The sequence below is a fragment of the Alligator sinensis genome, unplaced genomic scaffold (assembly GCF_000455745.1).
Source record: "Alligator sinensis unplaced genomic scaffold, ASM45574v1 scaffold83_1, whole genome shotgun sequence".
NCBI lineage: Eukaryota > Metazoa > Chordata > Crocodylia > Alligatoridae > Alligator > Alligator sinensis.
Window position 1 is genome coordinate 1,840,511 of NW_005842043.1, and position 22,441 is coordinate 1,862,951.

Sequence of the window (22,441 nt, forward strand, 5' to 3'; positions counted from 1 at the left end):
CTACATGGGCATGGTACCAGACAGAGGGTGGAAGTACTGGATATGTACAACAAAAATAATCGCAAGAGGAAACCCCTGCAATAAGTGCTTAGAAGTGAAAGAGTACAAGGCAGGAAGATAGAATGTATTACAACTGTAGTCCCACTGGAAGAGGGGCAGAAGAAGATATAATCAAGGTTTTTGAGTTAATGTCAGAATAAACTCCTAGCAAAGGCCCTCTTAGCCTTGGCTATAGGAAAGAAGGTTTGAAGATACAGTGGTGGCTTTTAATTTTGCTTTGATTGGGTAAGAATATATTAAGCTCCCATGGGGCTTAATTTTCAGAGCTGACAGATGCAGGATTTCTACTGCCAACTGAAGGCATCAGAGAAAGGTGTTGCTTTACTGATGATGATGATGGGCAGTCACTTGTGAATGAGGAAGATTGTCTTCTAAGGATCTTAATAGTGAGTCCGCAAGTGGCTCCATAGCCCAGTTCTAGATCCACACGTCTTGTTGCCGTGAGGACAGGTGTTTCCAGTAGGTATGGACACTGTGTTGCTGCATTGGATATTCTGGTGTTCTTTTTGCCTGTTCCTTTTTTCCTCTTCTGCTGGTTGATGAGCTGTTTCAAAGTGTTGAGGTCTCTCCCAAAGAGTCTTCTTCCATTTTTTGGTCAGTCCTGAGCAAGGGTCTCAAGTGTTGATGTCAATGTTGCACCTCTTCAGGTTTGCCTTCAGGGTGTCTTCAAAGCATTTTCTTTGCCCTCCTCTACTTTGATGGCCTTCTTTCAGCTGTGAGAAAAAGATTCTCTTTGGAAGGCGGGAGTCAAGCATGTGAACAATTTGACCTGTCCAGCGAAGTTGGTTTTGGATGATCAATGCTGTTGGAATTTGCTTTGGCTAAGTGCTATCCTCCCAGCCAATTTGAAGGATCTTGTGCAGGCACCATTGGTGGTACTTTTCCAAGCTCTTGAGATGTCTTCTGTATGTGGTTCAAGTTTCTGAGTCATATGGCAGAGTTGGAATGACAATGGCTCAATAAACCAAGAGCTTCGTTTCATCAAGGATGTCATGATTTAAGAATACGCTTACTCAGACGTCCAGAGACGTCCAGAGACTGTGCTAGCACATTTCATGTGGTGTATTTCTGCGTCAATGTCTGCCTTTGATGAAAGACACCTTCCAAAGTAGGCAAAGTGATCCATGTTCTCCAGCAATTCTCTGTTGATTTGAATGGAGGGGTGGTTTGTTTCTCCATTTGAAGCAGGTTGGTAAAAGACTTGCATTTTCCTGATGTTTAGAGCTAGGCCAATACTCTCATAGACTTCCGAGACTACATTAAGAATGGTTTGGTGGTCCGTTTCAGATTGAGCAATAACAGCATTGTCATCCGCATACTGAAGCTCCATTATGGATATTGTCATGGTATTTGCTTTGGACTTGAGTCTGTTGAGGTTGAAGGGTCTTCTGTCCATCCTATACACAATTTCAATTCCAGGTAGGAGCTTTTCAGGGGGGAAACTACTGAGGTATCTCATTGTTGGCCACTGCTGGGAAAGTCATTGTTTGTATCCTCACTAACTGCCTTCTCCCACTTGTGGAAGAAATTCTTCCAGAATCTCAAAACAACTTTAGACCATCTCAAGGAACTGTGGACGTGATCTTTACAGCACGTCAAATCCAGGAGAAGTGTTGTGAGCAAAATCAACTTTTCTATGTGGCCTTCATCTACCTTCAATTCTGTAAACTGCAAAGCTCTATGGAAAATTCTGTCCAAAACTGGCTGCCCAAACAAGCTCATCAGTGTTCTGAGACTTCTCCATGACATGTCAGCAAGGGTTCCCAGCAACGGGAATCAAACAGAACCATTTGAGGTCATTGCTCCAACTTTGTTTTCCATCTTCATCTCCATCATAATGCACATTGTTGACAGAAAGCTCCCACCTGGAATTGAAATTGTGTTGCTTTGCTATGCCACCTGGAAAGAGAGCTGATCAGTACAGTGCTCTTTCACTCTTTACACTTGTGTCTAGTTATGATTACATTTAATTTACCACTGAGCTTACTTTTAAAGGGAAAAAACTGTGCTAATCCATATTTTTTATTTCAGTACAAGTCCTTTTGTGTATTAGGGGGGTGCTAGGATGCTCTGCTTTGATTTCACTATGTTATGTTTATTGATATTGATGCAAGCTTCAAGTTATAGAGTAAAAAAATATGTGATTGCACCATAATGATGGTATTTTACTTATGGTTTATACTTTTTCATAGCAGAAGGAAAGCGTACACATTTCTTCTGAGATTCACACTGTTCAATCCAACAGGGAAGTGTTAACAGCTAGCTACTTAAAATGCACTTTTTAATTTTCACAGATGCTGGCAGGAGCATGCATAGGCCAGGATAATAGTGAACAGGAGAAGAAAAAATGCAAGTCATAAGCACTCGTATCACAAGTAATTTTAGAATTTTGAATCTCATTTTATTGGAACCTTTATGGCTGTCTAAGAATTATAAGGATGTTTTGAAGTGAGATTTTTCTAACCACAAACTAATTTAGCATGAATGAAAACATTAACCTATTTTTAGACCATGTTTATGATAAAGCCTCTGCACATGTTACACTGAATCTGTGATTAATGAGTTAACTGTGTCAATAAATAGTACCAGTGCCACACTTTCAGCCAGTCTTGGTGCCATATAGTAGTGCACCAGCCACACAGATATTTCACAGAATATGGAACATTTTTATGATTAGTTTGTATGGTACCATAAATTGAATATGCAGTACCCCCTCTATGCTGACAGATAGCATTGGGAAGGGGGTCATCACCAGGACCAGGACAGCCCCAGTCCTGATGTTGAAAATGGGCTGCTGCAGGAGCAGGTGGGAAGGTTACTTGGTGGTAGGGAGCCAAGGAGCTCCCCACTCCAGGAACCTTTCAACCCCCAGGTCCAGCAGCCTTTCCTGCCTTGCCTTACCCTGAAGTCCCCATGGTCAAGGCACTTTAAAATAGTGGGTTGTGGGAGCTCTGGGGTTCCTTGTGACCCATCAGGTTGATTGCTTTGCCCTGTAAGCAGGTTGATTGACTTCCCTGGGAGCTGAGGTGTAAGGCACTTTAAAATGTCAGGTGGCAGAGAGCCAGCATTTTAAAGTGCCTTGCTTCCCAGCTCCTGGCCTGCTGCATACATATGCTTTAAAGATCCTGGTACATACAAGCCTCTTCCTGATTCAGGGATCCCTGTGCCCTGGGATACCAGAAAGAAAAAGTGTGCGCAGCTAGGCTGTACACCTGGTTTTTAAAAGTTCTAGCACACCAGGATGCCAAGATTGGGGGCCTTTCTCTGATCCTGTGTGACATGGCAGGAGGCAGTATTGTTGGCATTAGGGATCAGATCCCATTTAGCCCCTAACCCAGCCCCTGGATTCTTTGGTGTTCTAAGCTATAGGTTGTAGCACAAAAATCAGAAGAAACGATATGCCATTGGGTAACTTAATTCATGTAAATCTTAAAAGCAGAGGATAATTATTTTGTTAAACTGGCTACCAGAATTGGGTTCAGATGGCCTTTTTAAATACTTGGATGGGGGGGGGGGGGGTGTGTGTGTGTGTTTAATACAATTGGTTTTAGAGCACTCTAACTTTACCATTTTTCAGATTGTTTAGGTAATTGTTTATCTGCCATTACAGTAAATGACAGTGGACAGTCCAAATAGCAGTCTACTGGGATTACTGTAATGAAAGTTGCATTGAAGAACTGTTAGGTAGACTCCATTCAGCTAGAAGAGCCTTATGCAGATTTAAGTTGTCAAAGCTGTATGCTTCATACAACTTTAGACTTGACATTTTCTGATATCAGATGAATGATGTACTAAAAATGTGATAAAAAGTGTTACAGAAATTTTTACATATGTGCAGGTGTGATCTGCATAAATGGGCACATGCAAAGGTTTAAACCAACCAGGTGAAGCTTAGCAATGTAGTTTAAACCATTTGAAAGCTGGACAAGCAGGCACAGGGCTGGCTGCTAGGGGTGTGCGAAGCTTCGGTTGCCGATTTTGATTCGGAGAAGATTGGGCCTGATTCGGCGGCTGAATCTTCAAATCCGAATCGAGTCGAGAGACCCATTAAAAGCTCCGAATAGATTCAAAGCATCCTAATCGATTCGGTGATTCGGAAGGTGGTCCTGTGGGGAAACAGAAACTGGGAGGGGGCGGGGGGGGAGAACGCTCTGATATTGACATCTGTAGCTGGCCAGTGACTGTAATCTTTCCCTGAGTTCCCTTCCAGTTGCAGTGTTCTTGGGGAGGGAAGTAGAAATAGCATATAAGACTGTGTGTGAAGCCTTTCTCTGCCTTTTGTGAGTTGTCTGTCTGCAAGCAACAACGTGTCAAAGGTACTGGCTAGTTTCCTGGTCAGTCTCTTGCTCGTCTGTCTTCTTGTAAAGGATTGGATACACCTTACTAATTACCCTTGCCTAGAATCCCTTTACTTATCCCTATCCATTTGTGTCAACTTATTCTTCCCCCCAAATCCCCTCATTTGTTCTTGTTTTGTTTTATCCCCCCACACTTTTTTTTAAATTTTTTTTAAAGCTGGTTTTCCCTGGCAGTATGTCATCCATCACTGTGCAGGAAAGCATCTCTTCTGCTCTTGCTCATGCTCGCGCTCATGCTAAACGTATACAAGATATGTTTGTGTGTGCGCAATATATCTTGTATGTGTTTAGTGTGTGTGTGTGTGTGTGTGTGTGTGTGTAATATATCTTCTATCTGTTTAGTGTGTGAAATACATCTGCTTAATATGTGTGTGCAATACATCTTGTCTTTGTTTAATATATTACACACACACATTAAACATATCAGATATATTACACACACACATATCTTGTATGTGTTTAATATGTGTGTGTAATATATTAAACTCAGACTAGATGCATCTCTCACACACACACACACACACACACACACACACACACACACACACACACACACACACACACACACACACACACACTCTCTAGCACAGCAAAGCAGACGTTATGAAGTGTGCTGGAAAGGCAGGTGCCAGGTCTTCTGGCAAGGGAGTGAGAGGAGCTAAAGCAGGTAAGGGGAAAGCTGCAGGTTTCCCCTGACCCAGACTTAGATGCACCCTCTTCCCTAGCAGCCATGAAGCTTCTGCTGCTAGTGGGAGCAAGGAGGTGGGAGCAGTACTTGTCCCTGCACCTGCACCCCCTCCACTAACACCAGAAATAGCCACCAGCACCAACATGAGTCTCCTACACCCAAATTTCAACTCCCAGGGTGAACCTCCCAGTGCCAGAGGAGGAGCTGGATCTGGAAGCAGGGGAGCTGAGTGCCATATCCAGGGACATTCGGGGGAAGGAGGGGGAATCTGAGTTTGTGCTCCACACCCCTCAGAGTTCCCCTAGAAGCAGGTCTCCTTCTCTGGAAGGCACCTTGGAGGAGGTTGTAGGGGCAGGTGGCTGAGCTTCCCCTGTTGTTGTGCCTCTGCCTGCTGAGGAGGGGGATAAGGCAGGATCCCCACCTTCAACCCAGAAGCGGCTGGGTAGTGTAGTGTGGGATCATTTTGAGTTGGCAGATGATCCTGGTATGCTACCTGACAGCACTGTTGAAGGCAGATCAGCCAGGGCGAGGAAGTAAAACACTATCACCATGGTGATGCTGCTAATGGTCTAATAAAAGATATTACATCTACTCGAAGGACCTTGCCTGCCTGTTCCTTAGACCAACACGGCTACAACCAGAAACCCAGTTAACACTCACAAGTGACATGAGTTTTGCTTTCAACAGTTTGAGGTGCGCTTTCCCAGAAGCCCCTGTACCTATCTCCTTGAAACCTGGCAGACTTCATGTCCTCAGAAGGGGCTACCATCTCTGCTGTTTTCATCCAATTCTGCAAAAAAGTGACAAAGTTATAGGTGTGTTAGTGATTCCCCATTATAGTCTATGGCTGAATCTAACTGAATCAGCGCCAAATCTTTCAAATCCAATGTGGCTGAATCGATTTGGGACAGTGATCCAAATCACCAAATCAGATCACTGTCCCCTGAATCGGCTAAATCCAAATTGAATACTGGCTGGTTTGTACAGATCTACTGGCTGCACACTCTGCAGACAGCCTGCATCACTAACAGCATGGGGTGGTGGAGAGGGAAAGTGGGGTAGCAGGGGGCCCAGAAACTGCATCCCAGTTGTCACAACCAAATTAATCAGTGCCCATGTCACTAACAATTGATGCACACAGCAGTCAATTAAGGGTTAAAGAAATCTCTGTCCAGAAGTTCCTGGAAAAAAAAAAATCCAAGCAAGAAACTTAAATTTATGCCCACATCACAACCAAGAAACGAAACTTAGGCGTGATTTATGATTGGTCAGAGTAAAAGGGGATAGCCCTGTCATAAATCCCTGCAATTGGTCAAGAAGCAAGCTCAGACCCCTCTCACGTATCAGACAGAAAACCTGACCCACTACCTTGTAACCTGATAGCAACCTGAGAGCACAAAGAACTGCTGCTTGCCAGATAATTAAAGATTCCACATAGCAGTCCATCATTGGACACCTCTGTTAGTTACCTCTGTCTATAAATAGTTTAACAACTTCCGCCTAAATCGAAGACCTCTGAACACAAGCATCAGAGTAAATTGGTGACTTGATCAATCATCAATCTCTTCACGTCAACGCGGCTCCCGGACGTACCCCCAACCCTCCTGCAGGCCCGTGCGGTCGTTTACGGTATCTCGTTCGTCATATTCACGATCGATTATAATCTAAGACACACTCGAATGTAAACAACGCAAGTCTTCTGCCTGCGTCGTACTTCACTATCTGGGCGACGTAAGTAAACGATCTCCTGTAACCAACACGCGTCTGTGCCTGGTTAATTTCACCCCATTCATCACTACCCGCCTGTTGAGGCGAAAGGTTTACGGCCCGGCTCCGGGAGTCAGCAAGCAGCTGACCGGCCCCTGCTCTGATTCCCGACACCAGTGTGCTTTGCAAATTCCCCGGTCTGCCTGGTGACAAAAAGGTGAGGACACACCTTGGGGCTGGTGGACCCAAGGGACCATGCCCCTGCTCCTAATGGCACCCCTTCCCTCCTTCAGCTGTCAGGTAACTGACCCAGAGGGGATCTGTTGTCTTTGGAAAGAGTTTGTACCCCACCACTCTAGCCAGAACTGAGGCTGTGGCTGCAGTGGAGGGAGTTTTGCCCTCAGGGCTGCAGGGGCTCTCGTTGTGGGAAGCTTTGCCATTGCAGCCAGAGCTCAGGGCAGTCGAGCCCTGCTGTGGAAGCTTTTCCCCTGCACAGCCCTACCTGCGGTGCTGTGGGCTTTTGAGGGCAGTGAAATGCAATGCGGGGTTCAGGGTACTTCAAACTGGCACCTGCAGCCCTTCATGCCAGTCAGTGTCAATAGTGGGGGTGGAGGGGTCATGGCTCCAGGAATACCAGGCACAGGGGTTGGCAGTGTCTGTGCAAGGGGTCTCTGAGAACAGTGGGAGCAAGGACTGGCAGTGGGAGGGTTGGGTGGCTCTGAAAAAGGCAGGGGTGAAGGTCCGATGCTGGCAGGTCTCTTTCCCCTGACAGCTGTATAGCTGTGGGGTCAGGCTTTCCCAGCCTCTCAGCTGTCAGGGGTTGCAGCCCTAATCGAGGAGCATCTCCCTGGAGGGAAGAGTTGAAGAGAGGACAGGAGCATGGATGCCAGAAAACATTGCTAGATATGTTTGAATGGGGTAAGTGTACAAGAATTCCATTAATCTGAGGAACTGTATTCGGAAACGAGTTCATCCTCATCCAGTGTAATAGAGGTTTCTGCCATGCTGGCCATGTTTCCTTCAGCTGAAGGGCTGTGAATGCATTTCAACGAGTGGAACTGTGATTCCAGCGGTTGAAATGTGTTTGTACTCCTCCAGTGTTGCTGTATGTTATAAGGCAAACTACTTTTCACGCATTCTTGTACATGGAGTGTATTTTTAATGGATTTTTTCAGCTTTAAAAGGGGTTACTTGGTAGATGACATTGTAAGATTAAAACAGTGAAGGTCAGACCTTATGTCAAAAGTTTTAATTTTAACAGGCATTTCTTTGCTGTTCCTCACTCTTAGCCTTTCAACCCTACTCCAAACATAGTTTATGTTCCAATAAGTCCTTTGCTCACGATACATATACTTATCAAAAATAAATCCTTTGAGTTAATATGAGCAGTGGAGAATTTCTCAGAAGACTGAATCTAAGAATATAAAAGTGATAAATTGTTACCAAGTGCAGACAGGAATTTGCTAAAATGAAAGATCTGTTCAGAATGAGACTGCTTTGTCAAAATTTGTTTTATGAGATCTGGCATTATTGCCCTGTGGAGCTGAGCCTGAGCTGGTTACTATGTCTGCGTGACCGAAAGGCTTGCGGGAAAGGGAGGAAGATCCCTCAGAAAAAGAACAATTCTAGTTACTCAAAATATATCCAAACAATGTGTGTAGAATTCTGGTTTGTGATTTAAGAGTCAAGGAAAGATGAAAACGGAAGGAAGGGCAAAAAGAATGCTACTATTGATATTTTTTGTCTTTTCAAGGAATGTAACTGGTGTTTTCTAGAAATCCTTTTTATTCATGTATATATTAGCATAGGTGAATTCAATGAGAATTAAAACCTGAGAGAAATAATGGTTGCATTTTGCAACATTGAAAATTGCTGGGGAGATACTTTTTCCATGGACATACTGTGGGACTTTATGTATATTATTCTTCTGCCATTTAAGCCTTGTTTACCAGAGTTTTAGTCCATCATAGTATATAGGGAAGCATTCTTTTATGCATAATTTATATAGCTTAAATTAAATGCAGGTATTTAATACAGTAATTTAATATATTATAGTGTGTAATATATTATAGTGTGTGAGTGTGTGTGTATTAGTGTGTGTTAGTGTGTGTGTGTGTGTGTATTATAGTGTGTGTGTATATTAGTGTGTATATACATTGTGTGTGTGTGTGTGTTATTGTGTGTATTAGTGTGTATATACATTAGTGTGTGTTAGTGTGTGTATTATTGTGTGTGTGTGTGTATTAGTGTGTATATACATTAGTGTGTATTAGTGTGTATATGTGTATTGGTGTGTGTGTGTGTGTGTGTGTATTAGTGTGTATATGTGTATTGGTGTGTGTGTGTGTGTATTAGTGTGTGTATTATAGTGTGTGTGGGTGTGTGTGTGTGTGTGTGTGTATTAGTGTGTATATGTGTATTGGTGTGTGTGTGTGTGTGTGTGTATTAGTGTGTATATGTGTATTGGTGTGTGTGTGTGTGTGTGTGTATTAGTGTGTATATGTGTATTGGTGTGTGTGTGTGTGTGTGTGTATTAGTGTGTATATGTGTATTGGTGTGTGTGTGTGTGTGTGTGTATTAGTGTGTATATGTGTATTGGTGTGTGTGTGTGTGTGTGTGTATTAGTGTGTATATGTGTATTGGTGTGTGTGTGTGTGTGTGTGTATTAGTGTGTATATGTGTATTGGTGTGTGTGTGTGTGTGTGTGTATTAGTGTGTATATGTGTATTGGTGTGTGTGTGTGTGTGTGTGTATTAGTGTGTATATGTGTATTGGTGTGTGTGTGTGTGTATTAGTGTGTGTATTATAGTGTGTGTGTGTGTGTGTGTGCGTGTGTGTGTTGTCTCAGACGGCCGGAGCTGACTTGAGGTGATCTACAAATTGCTCGGCCATTGGGCGGGCTGGTGAATGGAGAGGCAGACAAAACGTATTGGTTGCAAAAAGACTTTACTTACGCCGCTAGTAGCCGCGACGCAGGTGGTCCAATCGCTTAAATAATTACACGAGTTGCTCCAGCTGGCAAAACCCGGGCCAGCGAATCCGTAAACGAACCAGGCATGCAGGAAAAGGGGTACGTCGAGGGATAGCATTCGGTGGCGGGGAGAAAAATCGATAGTTGATCAGGCTATTGATTCGCTCTGCCACGAGTCAGGAATTCTCTTAAGTCACTCTGCAGCGTGCTCAAAGTTCTCCGACTTGGGCGGAAGTCGCACAGAATTCTATACGGCTAACAAGCCAATCGCTAGCCGCCACGTAGGAATAATTTAGAATTGGCCAATGATAGGACACAAATTTGCATACGAATGGTGGGAACTCTCTTGCACCGGGGTTTTCTGTTGCAGCAGAAAACTTCTGCTGTGCACAGAGACTCTCATGTGGCAGGAAAATTTCATCGTGCCGAGGCACTTAAAATCGGTGGGTTATGACGTGTTATAGTGTGTGTGTGTGTGTGTGTGTGTGTGTTATAGTGTGTGTGATTGTGTATTTGTGTGTATTTGTGTGTGTTTGTTATAGTGTGTGTTTGTTATAGTGTGTGTGTTTGTGTGTTATAGTGTGTATTTATGTTATTGTGTGTGTTTGTGTGTTACAGTGTGTGTTTGTGTGTTACAGTGTGTTATAGTGTGTGTTTGTGTTATAGTGTATTTGTGTTAGTGTGTGTGTATTTGTGTTAGTGTGTTTGTTAGTGTTTGTTATAGTGTGCGTGTATTTGTGTTAGTGTGTGTATTTGTGTGTTATAGTGTGTTTGTTATAGTGTGTGTATTTGTTATTTTGTGTGTATTTGTTAGTGTGTTATAGTGTGTATTTGTGTTATAGCGTGTGTATTTGTGTTAGTGTGTTATAGTGTGTTATAGTGTGTATTTGTTTTATAGTGTGTGTATTTGTGTGTTATAGTTTGTTATAGTGTGTGTATTTGTGTGTTAGTGTGTGTATTTGTGTTAGTGTTATAGTGTGTGTGTTATGTGTTATAGTGTGTGTTTGTGTGTTATAGTGTGTGAGTTATAGTGTGTGTATGTGTGTGCGTGTTATAGTGTGTTAGTGTGTGTTTGTGTGTATATATTAGTGTGTGTATATATTAGTGTGTGTTAGTGTGTGTATTAGTGTGGGTGTATATGTATTAGTGTGGGTGTATTATAGTGTGTGTGGGTGTATTATAGTGTGTATATATATTAGTGTGGGTGTATTATCGTGTGTATATATGTGCGTGTGTATTATAGTGTGTGTATATATATTAGTGTGGGTGTATTATTGTGCGTGTATATATTAGTGTGGGTGTATTATAGTGTGTGTGTGTATATTTGTGTGTGTATTTGTGTGTGTATTATCGTGCGGAGGTGTGTGTATTAGTGTGTGTGTGTGTATTAGTGTGTGTATTATCGTGCGGGGGGTGTATTAGTGTGCGTGTGTGTGTGTTATAGTGCGTGTGTGTGTATATATTAGTATGTGTGTATTATAGTGCGTGTGTATTATAGTGTGTGTGTGTATGTATATATAAAAATAAATATAAAATTATATTAAATGCAGGTATTTGAGATCTAAAATTAAGAGGGAAATTTGTCACAGGAAGTGGAACTCCTTTTGTTAAAGGCATGATCTAAAATGATTCTTAATTGCACCAGGGATTATCCCCTTCCAAAGGATAAGGGTGGAAGGGAACATAGTTGACTGATTTTATTTCTTCACCAGCAGTCTTTAAAATGGCCACAGTTCTTGGATCATCCTAACAGGGCCTCTTCTATGTGTTTCATTTTCTGACTCTCTTCCCTTTCTTAGTCTGTCTACTATACAGTAGTACAGCTCAGATGTCTTCCATTTTTTCTCATTGTTTAGATTCTTAGGAAGTGAATTAGTTATTATTGAGCACAGTTTGAATGAGGGTTGTGGGGGGGAGAGGACAAGTGTGTATACAGAGGAAGAAAATACCACTGACTTGACAAAAGTTTTCTGAATAGGATAGTGGAAGAGGCAGTCATATAATGAAGGAAAACGTTCCAAAGACATTCCCATTTTTGTTGTTTATGGTCAACAAAGGCTTCCTTTTCAACAAATCTGATTTCTACAGAATGAGAAAACAGTTTATATTTCTAGGAAAACAGGTGACTATTTTGGTGTCTATTCTGATCTTCACTGAGATCCTTAAAATTCAGAGTCGATACTCTTGTTTTGCTGCTTTTCCTGCTCTGGGCCACAGACTAATGGGTTAGGGTTTGCTTTTAAAAGGCTTATAGAATAACAGAAGTTCCACATCATGAAAAAACCAAACCTTTCACCCAAACCTGTAGCTGATCTTGCTATATTTGCACAAATCTGAGACCAGGCTTTTTTCCCTTCCATTAACATGGATTTGTGTAGGAGATTGTGGGGGCATGCAGCTTGCTGTGGCTCCAGCCCTGACCGCTGCTGCTGCTGGGCTGGGGCTGAAACTGAAGCAAATGTGTTCTCTGTTCCCAAGGCTGGAGCAAGGCAGGAGTTGTGCCAAAGCTGAAGCGCAAGGGTAAATGGGGGGCAGGGGGAAGAGGGGTTGCAGGGCATGAGAAGTAAGGGAGGGCAGGGAGTCAGGCACGGTTGGGTCCGTTAGGAGGTGGGCAAGTGGTGGGGTAGGGGTCAAGCTGCTTGATCACCCCTCCATGCTTCCCCTACTACCTTCCCCCTGCCACTGCTTTCCCCACTGCAGAGGTGGGGAGGTATGAATTTAAGATGACCCTCCAATAAGTAAATTATTTACATGGTAAATTATAACAAACTTATAAATTTGCCATGTATAGAATCTAATTATAGGGTCATCTTAAATTCAGGGATTCAGGTCAATATTTGAAGAAGGGACAATTTTCAGGGCTCAAAGTATAAGAAGTAGTTCTTTGCACATCTTTTTTAAGTAATACTACCTGATCATTTACTGCTGCCCTATTCACAGCTTAATACTTAGAACTGGGATTCTTTTATTAGAACCGTCAACTGAAGGAGAAAATATGTAGTATGGAAGGGGCTGATACACAGACATTATTGTAACTTCAGTAATTTGAATAGCATCTCCGCATAAAATGAAGGTAGTGCTCTGGGGACTTTAATCACGTTGTGTCATGTGGCTGAGTTGAACAAGTGTCAGCACTATTCAAATGTATTATTTAAGATTGATTGTCTCTTTTCTGTGATAGATAACTACCATGGTAGTTGACTGATAACTAATACATGGATCAACCCAGAGAAAGTTGAAGTTGTTCTGAAGGGACACTTATCAGAGGACATGCACACTTCTTTGATATGATTTTGTCATCTTCCTGGAAACTGTTGTGTTTTAACCACAGAAGAAAAATTAATATGTAAGGAGAAAAGGGACTGCAACCTACTCCCTTCTTTGCAATGCTAAATTTCAAAACTGAGAGTATAAGTCCCCCATATCCTTGACTTCAAAAAGTATTCCTTTTGTTTCCCTCCAACATCTTCCCTATTCCGTTGGCTGCAGCCAACATCTAAAATGATAATAAAAAACTGCATCTATTTAATCAGGCTGCTTGCAATTAAATAGGCTTTAGTAGACCCCATTGATGATCTGGGGTTAGGACATGAATGAAGTTGTTCCCCTGTGAGGTGACACATTCCCATGAGGCACTTTTGCGAGTAGATAGATCTTGAATGAAAAGACATTATTAGAGATGCCTTCCAGACAGCTTATGTCACAAGTGTAAAACAATCAGAATGCAACAATTGAAGAATGCAGCTATAACCACTATACTAAGCAGCGTCTCATTATTGGCTGTACAGATTTCTTGATATACCACATTGTGAGAACAGAAGCTTCCTGTTGCTAAGCAGATTTTATGTCCACCAGTCATATTGGGCCTTTAGCTAGTCTGTGTTTTCTGAAATATTATCTGGAAATCTCTCTCAATTTTTTTTGAAAGTTGAAACAGTGCATTAATTTAGAAGCTAATTTTATCACAAAGGAGAAGGTAGCAAAGTAACTGAGATTTGTTTCTTGTTGGACTAATATTGAAATGTAATTTATTTTCAGTTTTAGAGTTTAAATCCTATTTTTAGTAACCAACTTGGAAGATTGTATGGTGTCCATGATGTACGTGCAGCATAGGCAGAAGGCAGTGCAGATATGCATCTTACAGACCAACTAAACAAGATATATATATAAAAAAGCATAAGATCTATAGGACTAGGGCCAAACGCCAGGGAGGCGGGGTTATCTTTAAGTTTAGTCATGTTGCTTGTTGTAATGTGTCAAAAAAGGTTTAATTTGATATAATAAAGGGAATAAGTCGAATCCATTAATATATGCGTTAACAAAATTTAATATATTGAATTAATAACAAACATGCTGTAAGCAGATGTAAGTATGCTGTTTCCTATCTATGCTGAATTGCTTAACTATGCAGGATCGTCCAAGGTAAAAATCCTGACAGAATGCTCAGCATGTATAATGTTCAGTTATGCACATACTACACAGACCCTCTAGATCAAGTTAATAGTTGTGAGCTTGTGCAACTATAAGACAACACTACAACAAGCTTTCTCATTTGGATATTCCATAGTTTCTCAATCTGTTGGCTCTCCTGATTACAGTCTTAATATACTGAAATGTACTGTTAAAATACCAATGCAGAGAAAACATACTTCTGAGATTTGTATATCCCCTGCTTCTTCTCATCTTACTCTCTTTAAGTAGTTATAGAGACTTTGAGTCAGAAGAATTTCTGCAATCAGAATAAGCCATGATGGAGCGGCATAATTCTGGGGAGACTGGAACTGTATAACTTGGAACATGATTACTGCAAATTTGTGTTAATAATTAAAATACATAATTATTTGAAATAAGTATTGCTCTTCAGGTTTATGGCATTTAAAGTCTGCTAAAAAAAAAAAGCAATGTGCCAAAGGCGTGTAAGTTTGTTTTATTCCACCTTTGAATAGAATAGGACTGCGTCAGATGAATAGATTTGTAGTGGAAGAAATAACTTATTTTTGAAGTTGAAATGATAGTAGCGTTGCAAATCAGTGTCATAGCACAAGGCTTGGTAGGTAAATACAAAAACAATAAAGGTTGCACAAGTTGTTTTGAAACGCGCGTGTAAAGGTTAATGAGGACAGAAGTTAATAGCCATGTAATAAAAGAATAAACCTCTGCCAGCCCCATTGGTGACATGTATGCATTGTACTACAATCAGTGCTCAATTCTAGGAACATGAGTATGATTTGTATTTCCTGAAATACACCATACATTGCTGTAGGGCTTTCAAAACTCAGTGCAATAGTGTGTTCTAGGAAGGGTAAAATGATGTATCCAAGTGCAGCATGATTCCAGAAAATACAGAGGTGGGCTCCATATCAAAAGGTGGGGCAAATCCAAGCCTTGTTATGGTTTAGAATGAGCACTGTGTAAGTAACTGCTCATATGTAGTAGCACTCTATAACAGATGATAGGCATCTAAGGGCCATCCAGGCAATAAACTGAGATGAACGTAAACCAAATTTTGTATTCCATTAGAATACAAAGTAGAAAATGTTGTTTTGTTTGTTTTTTTTTAAATCATTCTTGCTGCTAGAAATACAGAAACTATTGAACACAAGGAAATTACTACATACTGACAAAACAGTTTGGCAAGAGTAACTGTATTTTTCAGTGGAACAAATGGATGCTAACAGTGTGGAAAAATGAGGAATTTAAAGTGCTGGAGTAAGAAAACAAATGCTAAGAATTTTAAAATTACTGAACTAGAGGACTACTTGAAGACAATGGGAGTAAATTTTGTAGTACTATCAGTGATACCAAGCTCTTTTGTGGTGTTTATATTATTTTGTAGTATTTTTATTTATTTATTTATTTATTTTTTAGCTGTTAAAACTCAAGGTGGTAGTTAAGGACTGGAGTAGTGCAAATATGGAGGAAGGAAAGCCGAACTAATGTGTGCTCAGTAATCTAACCTTAGCCATCAGAAAAGTATCGTGCAAATCTTCATAGAATGGAATGAGATGGATGGATATTATGGAAGGAGAATGCTTTTGAAAAAAATCCCATTTTAAGCAGAAAATGGAACTATGATGAGTTTTCCAACAAATCCATGCTAGGCAACCCCAATTCTTCTTTTTCTTTTTTATAATGAATTACTTCATTTGTTTCCACCACTAATTTTGTAATCTCAATATGCAGATTGTATTAAAGCACTTGATGCTTCGTAAAGCCTTCCTCTAAGGCTTGCCTTGCCTAAATTAGGAAATTAACTGAAATAGCAATTGTATAATAACCTATATTATAATAACAATATAGTGCTAAGGATTCTGACATTGTGTTCCCACACAGGTTACTGTGCAGCAGATTACTCTGCAATAGCTGTTCTGGTCAGCTGCCCTATATAGACAAAGTCAAGCGAATGCAACATAGCTTGCATTCGGTACAGGTTTCCCTCGCTTTATGGGGGTTCTGTATGTGCAAATTTGCTCATATGCGATGACCCTTCTTATACCAAAAATTTGTTATATTTGAGGTAAATTCACTCTTATGTGATCGGTATAGTGGAAGCCTGCAGTCAGCTGCTTTGTGCAGCTCATTGTGGGAGTAAAACCATAGGCCAGGGACTGGTGCCATGTGCTGCCTTCCCAACACCGAACCCCCCCCCCCCCCCTACTGGCACTGTGGAGGAACCAGGCACGGGGCTGTCCCTGGGCTGTGGTCTTCATAGGGGTGCTGCCCTCATGCTACCCCTCATGTGTAGTGCTGGCGGCAGAGGGGAGGTCCCTCTGTGGGCGTGGCAGGGGTGGGCGGTGCAGGCTGCAGCATGGACCTGTGGCCAGGGACTGACTTGCCCCCTCTGCCCACTCCTTACCTCCCCACCTCCATGCCAGCACCGCACATGAGGGGCAGCGCTGCTGTGAAGCCTCCAGCCCAGGGACAGCCCCGTGCCTGGCTCCTCCACAGCGCTGGCCCCTGTAGCCCAGGCTGGTCCAGCCCCATCAGCGTGGCACCCTAGGAGCAGCGAGCCATGAAGCTGCCTGGCAAAAGCATTGTACTGTCTGCTGCTGGTGAGTACCAAAATTGTCTTGTAAAAGCAGTAGAAATGGGTCTGGGGGTCATTACAGTTGACGTCTTGGAACTTATCCCTATTTGTTACATTGTAAAGTGGGTTCCCTTTATGCGAATTCAAGTTATGCATAGTTTTCCAGGAACTCATGTACAGCATGAAGTGAGGGAAATCTGTAGTCTTAAGTTGACAAACACAGTCATAACTTGGGCAGGCATGGCATGAGCTACCACAGAAGCTATAGGAATTAAAAAGTTTGAGGTAATGAACTGCAGCGAGTAATTTTTTTAATACAGGTGTGGTAGGTTGGTAAACAGGCTTTCACAGGATAACCAGGCAGCAACAAAGACAAAAGTTAACAGACTATCATCATAAGATTGATGCATGTTAAAATACATGCAAAAAAATGTTATTCCTAGTACTAGTTTCTTCCTTTGACTGGGGGGCAATATTTCACTCTGGTTCCTGGCCAGCGATTTAATTTCCTCCTAGATTTATAAGCAGCAGTAGAAAATCTAAAGGTTTTTTCCCTGTATAACACTAGGATTGATTGAATTTCCAATTAATAGATTCTCCCACAAAAAAATGCCAACTAAACAAACAGCCTGCTCATGTATCATGAGGCCATGCTTATAATCATTGTGCAGTTTCTGCCCCTTCAGCTTTGAATCCCTGTGTCCCCAGGTGTCTTCAAGAACATGTTGGGCTTTGCATAGAAAGTTAAGATATTCAGGTAATCTTTAAGTTGCTGCAAAAATAAAAAAATATTTCTTAAATCCGTTAACGCAATTGTTTACATCTACTCTGCTTGTACAAACTAGTCGCCTGCTTTCAGGTTCTATACTATATTTCAGATCATGTTTACTTAAAATACCAAATACATCTCAAATGTTTTTGCTGGCTACGGTGATAGCTCAAGTGGAAGTGGGGGTAGTGAGGCCTCAAAGGGTGCATACACATGTGCTAACTTTCTGACCGGTTAAGCCAACTTAACTTTCTTAAGACTACTTAACTTTCAGAGCATACACATGAATGTGGAGCCAATGAGGTGCAAGATAATATACTTTTAAGGTGTATTATCTTGTATCTCATTCATTAAATCAGCTTAGCTCACAAGATGGCTGCCACCATGTCAAAGAGCTGTATGTGTGTATGCCCCAATGTGACTTCGTTAAGTTGCCTTATTTTAAGTTGATTTAGTATGTGCACGTGCAGATATGTTAAAACCTACTACTTCAGCTTTAGGGAAGTTAGCTTTGTTTTAAAAAAAACAGAAGCATGAAATGCTATCTTTCTGATTTAGTTATGGATACAGAAGAATCAACCCACACCTTGGGCTTGATGGCACACAGTTGTAGGGAATCTTAATAAATTAAATAAGTTTGATTTAATCGTAACTTGAGTATTTTAATTGGGGGAGAGGAACAGAAACCAGTCCAGGTTGTTGTTTATGTAGTTTGTTTCTGTAGGGGAGATGCACCTAATTGCTGTTTGTCTCCTTGAAAATCCTCTCTGGCTTTCAGTTGCATATAATTTTAATGTGTGTTCCTTCTCCATGTGAAAAATGGCAATCAATGCTTTTGCAGCTTTTATAAAACAGAATATTCTACCCACTAGAGTTCCACAGCATTTTTAAAAATGACCTATGAAGCTTATGAATAATACTAGTAGGTCTTTTCTCTATCTTTAGTCTCATGTACCTAGATAACTTACTAATACCATCTTAATGGTGGTTGTGTCCTATCCACTGTATTGTAATACAAGTGGGGATAAATTAATGAACCACCTTGATTCTAGACATATACTCAGGCATTAGCCCTTTTTCATTGTTATACCACCAGTGAGTTGAAAACATTACCTGTACCTTTTAATTTTGTTCATCCTTCTCCTGTTTTAGTCAGCCACATTGTACTGGCAGTAAAGTCTGGAGACTCTGGAAAAAGGCTATTTTAGTTCAGTTTAAATCAGCCTGTTTTTATACTGCTATTCATAAATCCCTGTTCTGTTTTAACACAAATAATGTTTTGTTAATGAACTCATCCACTGACAATAAATAATCAATTATTTGACTTTCCAAAATCAAAAGCTACCTTTGCTGTCTTTAAGTACAGAAGAAAATGCAATGGATGCAAAAGGATAGTACAGCCCCAATCTAGTCACTTGCTATTAGTACTCTGATGTACTAATAGCACTTAAGTAGTAAAAATGTGTTGTTTCATATCATCCAATCAGACTGCTTCACGCTTGCATCTCCAACTGCAGCTTACTTATGTCAGGTACAGATGTTATGTTTCTGCAAGGAGAATCACTGCTCTCCTAGTAAAAATTGTACAGGTGTTCATGCAGTTTCTTATGAAGAAAACATATCTCATCTGCAAACAGTCTTCCTGAATGCCTAGAAGATTTTGCTTGCCAGAGAATTTCTCCCACTAGAATGAATTCCTGTATACTCAACACTTCCTTGATTGGGGAGAGTCTAAGTACAGCATTGCCTGCATCCTTCCCAGACCAGTGTGCCCCCACTCCTGGGAAGGTATGGGGAGGAGGCGAGAGGAAGCATCTGCAGGCTGGAATGCCTGTTTGCTACTTCGCTTGGGAAGAAATGAACACCTGTCCATAGCCTCTGTTTCTTAGGGCAGATGGAATAAGTTGAGCAATCAAGCCAAGGGCACCCTTGCCCAATTTTTTGCTACATAACCAAGTGCTTACAAACTGACCAGAAATCAAATCAGGGCAGGGTGCTTTGGGCAGCAGCTCAGGAGCTAGCCCCAAGCCTCAAGTGCAGCAAGAGAATTATCATCCCAGTGATCTTGTGCTCATGTGTGGCAGGACAGGCTTCTTATGGGAAACTTGTGACAGCAGGAAAATGGTAACCACTGATAAGCCATAATTTTTTAAGCCATGGAGATAGCAGTTTTACTGAAGACTCAAGTTTGTCTTTCCCTGAAGTAGAATGAGGAATGGATATTCCCCTTGAACAGAAATTGCTATTATGCTTATTTGCTTGATGGTACATGGCTAGCTATTAGGTTGAATTAGAAATGTGGTAGATTTCTTAGGTCAACACTAGTTATTCAGAGCTTGCACTTTATAGTTGTGAAAGGAAATGTGCTTGATGATAGCTCTGAGCAGGACAATTTACCAATGTAAAATATTGCTATTTTAATCTTATACATTAAGATGGCATAAATTTTAGTGGCCATTGATTAAAGTGTATAAGAAAAATGAATAAAATGCTGAAAGATCAGAGTCCAAATCACAAGTGTAGGCTTAAAATATAATAGGAACCAGAAAAGTCAATAAACTATTTTAAAATAGGCAGATGGGGGCGAGTTCCTTCCTACAAGACAATGACTGTAATTTACCTCCTGACAATTCCACAAATCTTGTTTTAGTGCTTTTCTCCCCACTTTGCAATAGATTTAAGGCTTTGTATTAGCTCAGTGGTTCTCAACCTTTTTATAGTGGAGCCACCTCTCCACAAAATTTGTAAATAGAGCAGCACCCCATTTCAAAAACGAATTTAGATGCGCCTGAGCCTGCAGTTATCTCTTCACACCTCACAGCACCTTTCAAAAGATCTTGGCAACCTAAGTGTTAGTTTAATAGTGATACCTAGAATAAAGTCTAGTCTATGCTTTTATTTCTTTTTAAAAGTAATTTAAGCACTTAAGAAGTCCAAGTCTCTCTAGACTGGACTTCTAAATGCCCAAGACAGTTAATAATAATAATAAAAAAAAAATCTGAAAAATGTTTACATCTTTTTGCTCATTATTATTTTTTGTTTTTTGCAGTGGTATATGTTTAAGAAGGAAAAGGATATACTGTCTTAAATAAGTGTGGTTGTAAGGTAGATATGATTTGAATCAACATTATAAATAGTGTTATCTCATACGTATAATAAATATATACAATAAATTGGATAATACTGAGTTTACCAGGCAAAGTAAATCTTGTTTGCATGAATTGCAAATTAGCTGTCAACACAAATAGGTGTATATATTTAAAATTCACCCAGTTTATGAGGTGCGAAGTTCAGCAGCCTCAGTTTACACAGAAGCCTTCACTGTTGTTTCTTAACAATGACCGCAAACTGGTCTTTTTTAGAAGCTAAACCAGAAAAAAGCTACCAAAATCCTCCTGGGAACTGGTCTGTTTTTTTTTCCTATTTGGCAAAAGCTCAGGATTAGAGCCAACCTTCTTTTTACAAAGAAAATGTTAGCAAGCAGCAGTACCCACAGGTAAGTCTGCTGAGAATTCATACCGACCTTGAGCCAATAAAAGACCCTACCAGATACACACCCTTCAAAGTAAGGACACTTTAATTAGCAATTAAATAAATTCATTTTTCTGTGCTGCATCACAACTTGTTCTTAAATACCACCTTGGTTTCAGCCTCCCCAAGAAAATTGTTGATCCTGAGTGTTTGGTAAATTATGTAGTAGGTAAAACATGAGAGAACAAAATGGTATCTTCAGTTTTTTTTGACAGTTGCTGTTTCTTCTAAATGCCACAGCAGGATTTAAGTAAAGATCCATTGCCTTTGTGGATGAAAATATCACATCAAATGACTTTCCTGTCTTTAGGATGTGTGTGCTACTAATGTGTGTTGCTATGTGAATTTGAACAAAAGCTTGATGCCTTGAAGGTGCTCATTATCTCACAGAGGAAACATAAAACCTTCCTCCAAGGTAGCAGTCTGTTTTTTTTAAACTTAAACCTGTTATATCTGGACAGTTTGACAAAGGTATAGGGATAGAAAAGTTGTGTAGTCTTTCATCACTTTAAATGTCTGTTGTTAGTGATATAGCTGTAAAACATCAGTTAGCTAATAATCTACTGCAGCTCCACTGAGGATAAATTGATACAGCTAGAATTTAGTTACTTAATGTAACCCCTATAGCATCTCAGACCTGGTTTCTTCTTCCCTTGCTTTCACTGTCAGTACCTAACTTTGGAAGTAGCCCCATCTCTAAATCAAAAACTATAAAGGTGGCAAAATTGCAGCTTTTCTTTAAAAAAACAAACAAAAAACAAACAAACAAAAAAAACTCTTTGTTGCCCAGTGATTCTCAAATATTTTTTTTTAACTCTGTCTTTTAGTTAATGTAAAGTCATCCAGTGGATATATCTTGTATCTGTCCTGATTCTACTCCTTCCCTGTAGCAACTATAATATTTGACTCACTGAAATCTGAGGGCAATATGGAGGAAATTAAATGAAAACAGTCTCTCTTATAGGGTTGTTGATTGTAGCCGTGTTGGTCTAAGGACATAAGAACTTTGTCTGCCTATCTCTCTTTATAGATGACTTATGTCCCCTCTTGCTTCAGTGCCTCTACTGCCTCTCTCTAATTGTAGGGTTGCAATAAGTTTCTACAGCCATCATAAATAGTGGTCACCAAGGGTAAATCCAGAATTGTATAAAGGGGATGCAGACCAGTGATCTATAGTGCATGTGTGGTTGTACCTGCTGCTCCCACCCCCCTCCCTACACCAGCACAGGCAGACTGTACTCCAGGAGCAGCAACAGAGACTTCTTTTCACCTGTTTGAGGGACTTAAAAAAAAAATTAGGGCTCTGCGGAATTTTGCTGGCCATTCTGTT

At 40.7% G+C, this 22,441-nt stretch overlaps 1 protein-coding gene across 5 annotated transcripts in view; it reads left to right on the forward strand.

Annotated features, from left to right (window-relative positions):
- The window catches only part of STXBP6 (syntaxin binding protein 6), a 255,513-nt gene that overhangs the window by 87,997 nt on the left and 145,075 nt on the right, over positions 1-22,441 (forward strand). The window contains exon 2 of one of the 5 annotated variants that reach the window (XM_025203083.1): positions 2,355-2,435. The exons of the other annotated variants lie outside the window; for them this stretch is intronic. Coding sequence (XP_025058868.1) covers positions 2,408-2,435 — 28 coding nt within the window. The 5' untranslated portion in view covers positions 2,355-2,407. The remainder of the gene's footprint in view (positions 1-2,354; positions 2,436-22,441) is intronic. 5 annotated transcript variants of the gene reach the window in all.